Source organism: Nicrophorus vespilloides, unplaced genomic scaffold (genome assembly GCF_001412225.1).
Source record: "Nicrophorus vespilloides isolate i.1.1-1 unplaced genomic scaffold, Nicve_v1.0, whole genome shotgun sequence".
NCBI classification, from domain to species: domain Eukaryota; kingdom Metazoa; phylum Arthropoda; class Insecta; order Coleoptera; family Silphidae; genus Nicrophorus; species Nicrophorus vespilloides.
Window position 1 is genome coordinate 19,709 of NW_017099931.1, and position 2,193 is coordinate 21,901.

General features: G+C 33.8%; 1 protein-coding gene across 1 annotated transcript; it reads left to right on the forward strand.

Moving 5' to 3' along the window:
* The first annotated feature begins 474 nt into the window (after nt 1-474).
* Nucleotides 475-1,369, forward strand: LOC108566098. Its single transcript, XM_017925820.1, has 2 exons — nt 475-568; nt 647-1,369. Exon 2 carries the CDS (start codon nt 647-649, stop codon nt 1,280-1,282), a length of 636 nt encoding a protein of 211 aa, XP_017781309.1. The 5' UTR covers nt 475-568; the 3' UTR covers nt 1,283-1,369.
* The last annotated feature ends 824 nt before the right edge of the window (nt 1,370-2,193 follow it).

Below are 2,193 nucleotides of genomic sequence, written 5' to 3' on the forward strand. Positions count from 1 at the left end.
ATTTTACTTATATAATTAGTATAATTCATAAAAAGATTAAAAAAAATGTAAGTTCAAAATTTAAGACTTAATTAGTTATAGGAAAATGAATATTGAAATTATAGAAATATAATTTCCATGATTCTCATATGAAGTTCTAAGGCGAAGAAATCCAATTACATATTTCAAGTTACCTAAAACTTGATGACTGATTAGTGTTTCACCATTGTAATATGAAGTGTATCGAATTGTGTTTGTACATGTTTCGTGTGTCAAAACTAGGAACGAGATCATTACTTTGTATAATTGTATAGAATTTCGGCTCATATCCGAAATGATATGGAATTGAATGTTGAGTTGGAAAGATGGCAAGAGGACACCATGCGAAAACAACGTATCGAAAATTAACGACGTCCGCACGGTTAAAACACAATAATTACACAAATGAATAATCATTCCGCTTGTTTACCTTTGCACGGTGGATCCTTCGACTTGTATAAGTACGGACGTCGGGTGCCTGTGCAGTTCATTGCAGAGTTTTCCACTGCTTGGAGATAATTTTCGCAATTAAAAAAAAAACAACTAAAACGTAAGTCGTAAACAAATTAAATGTCGTGTCAGAGATTGAGACCTTGGAGTTATTTAATGTTGTTTTTTTCGTTTAAAGATGAAGATCTGTTTGGTACTTTTGGCGGTTCTGGGGTCGACTATCGCAGCGCCCTATATGACCATCCACCAGGAGCTTATGGACTTTCTCACGGCTCTGCCTATAGATAAAATCAAGGATGTGCACTTCGATCATCTGAAGACGGATCCAGGTTACAAAGCTGCTTTGAAGTACTTCCAAAGCACCGAATGGAGGACGATGCATAAGGCTTTGAAGTCTAGGCAATCGGTAAAGACTATCCTGAAAATCGTCAAGGAAGCCGGACTCGACTGTGAGGTTTGGGAGAAGATCGCTTGGAACTATATAGCAGGTTTGAACATCGACGTCGCCGATGATGAGAGGAGGAGTATGGGGAGCGTGATCTCCGAGGTGGACAGCTTGATTCCCTACGAGAAGTTGATGGATATGTTCGCTGATAAATTGGATAACAGCCCGGTGTTCAGGAAATTCTACGACGCCATCTCCAGCGACACCGTCTACAATTTGATGGAGAAGATGATGGTTTCCAGTGAACACAAGAAGATGTACCACGAGTTGTTGTCCATGGACGTACCGATGGACGACATCAAGGACGCCATCTACGTCATCATGGGATGGAAATCGTCGACTTCGATGATCAACGATTTGCCGGAGTAAACAGCTCTCTTTATTCATTTAACATGTTTGTCCATTAAACATCGATCAAAATAAAGTGTATGGCAAGTCACCACACAAAAATATATTAAAAAAAAACAGGTTTTCTATTATTAAACATTTTCCTCATTTTATTACAAAACGAAAATGCATTTCATTATTTTATAAAATAAATTCAGAAATTTCTTCAAGCTAATGAAACCACATCAAAAATATAAATCTTTAATTTCATTGGTTAAAATATCTGCGAGTTTTGTAATAAATATCTGCTAAAAATACTGTTATAGTAATAATGAACGATGATCTCACCGTGCCATGTATTAAGTTACAAATAGATTACTCGATCAATGTTCACTTCGAAAAAAAAAAGCATATTATAGCTTAGTTTTATGTCTTCTAGTGCAGTGTTTTTCAACCTGTGCTTATATTTCTAATAAGTGTTCAAAAGTAAATTATTTAGTAAATTAGGTGTAAAATTTTTGTCGCGAAACCTTTTTCTATCGAAATTGTCAAAATTTTTATTACTTTCTTATTTTTTCTTTTCGTGGTCCAATAAGAATTGTTTACAAAAGTGATTCGTCGTAACACAGCGCATTTTAAAACCATACAAGGCGATTTTTCCATAATAAATTCAATTTATTTCCTTTTCCATTATTTACATTTAATTTCAATTTCAAACTAACATTGATGTTCTCTGTAGTAAGTAATATTTTAATTCATATATACTTATAAACCTTTTTCTATCGAAATTGTCAAAATTTTTATTACTTTCTTATTTTTTCTTTCCAATAAGAATGTTCAGTGGTCCAATAAGAATTGTTTACAAAAGTGATTCGTCGTAACACAGCGCATTTTAAAACCATACAAAGCGATTTTTCCATAATAAATTCAATTTATTTCCTTTTCCATTATTT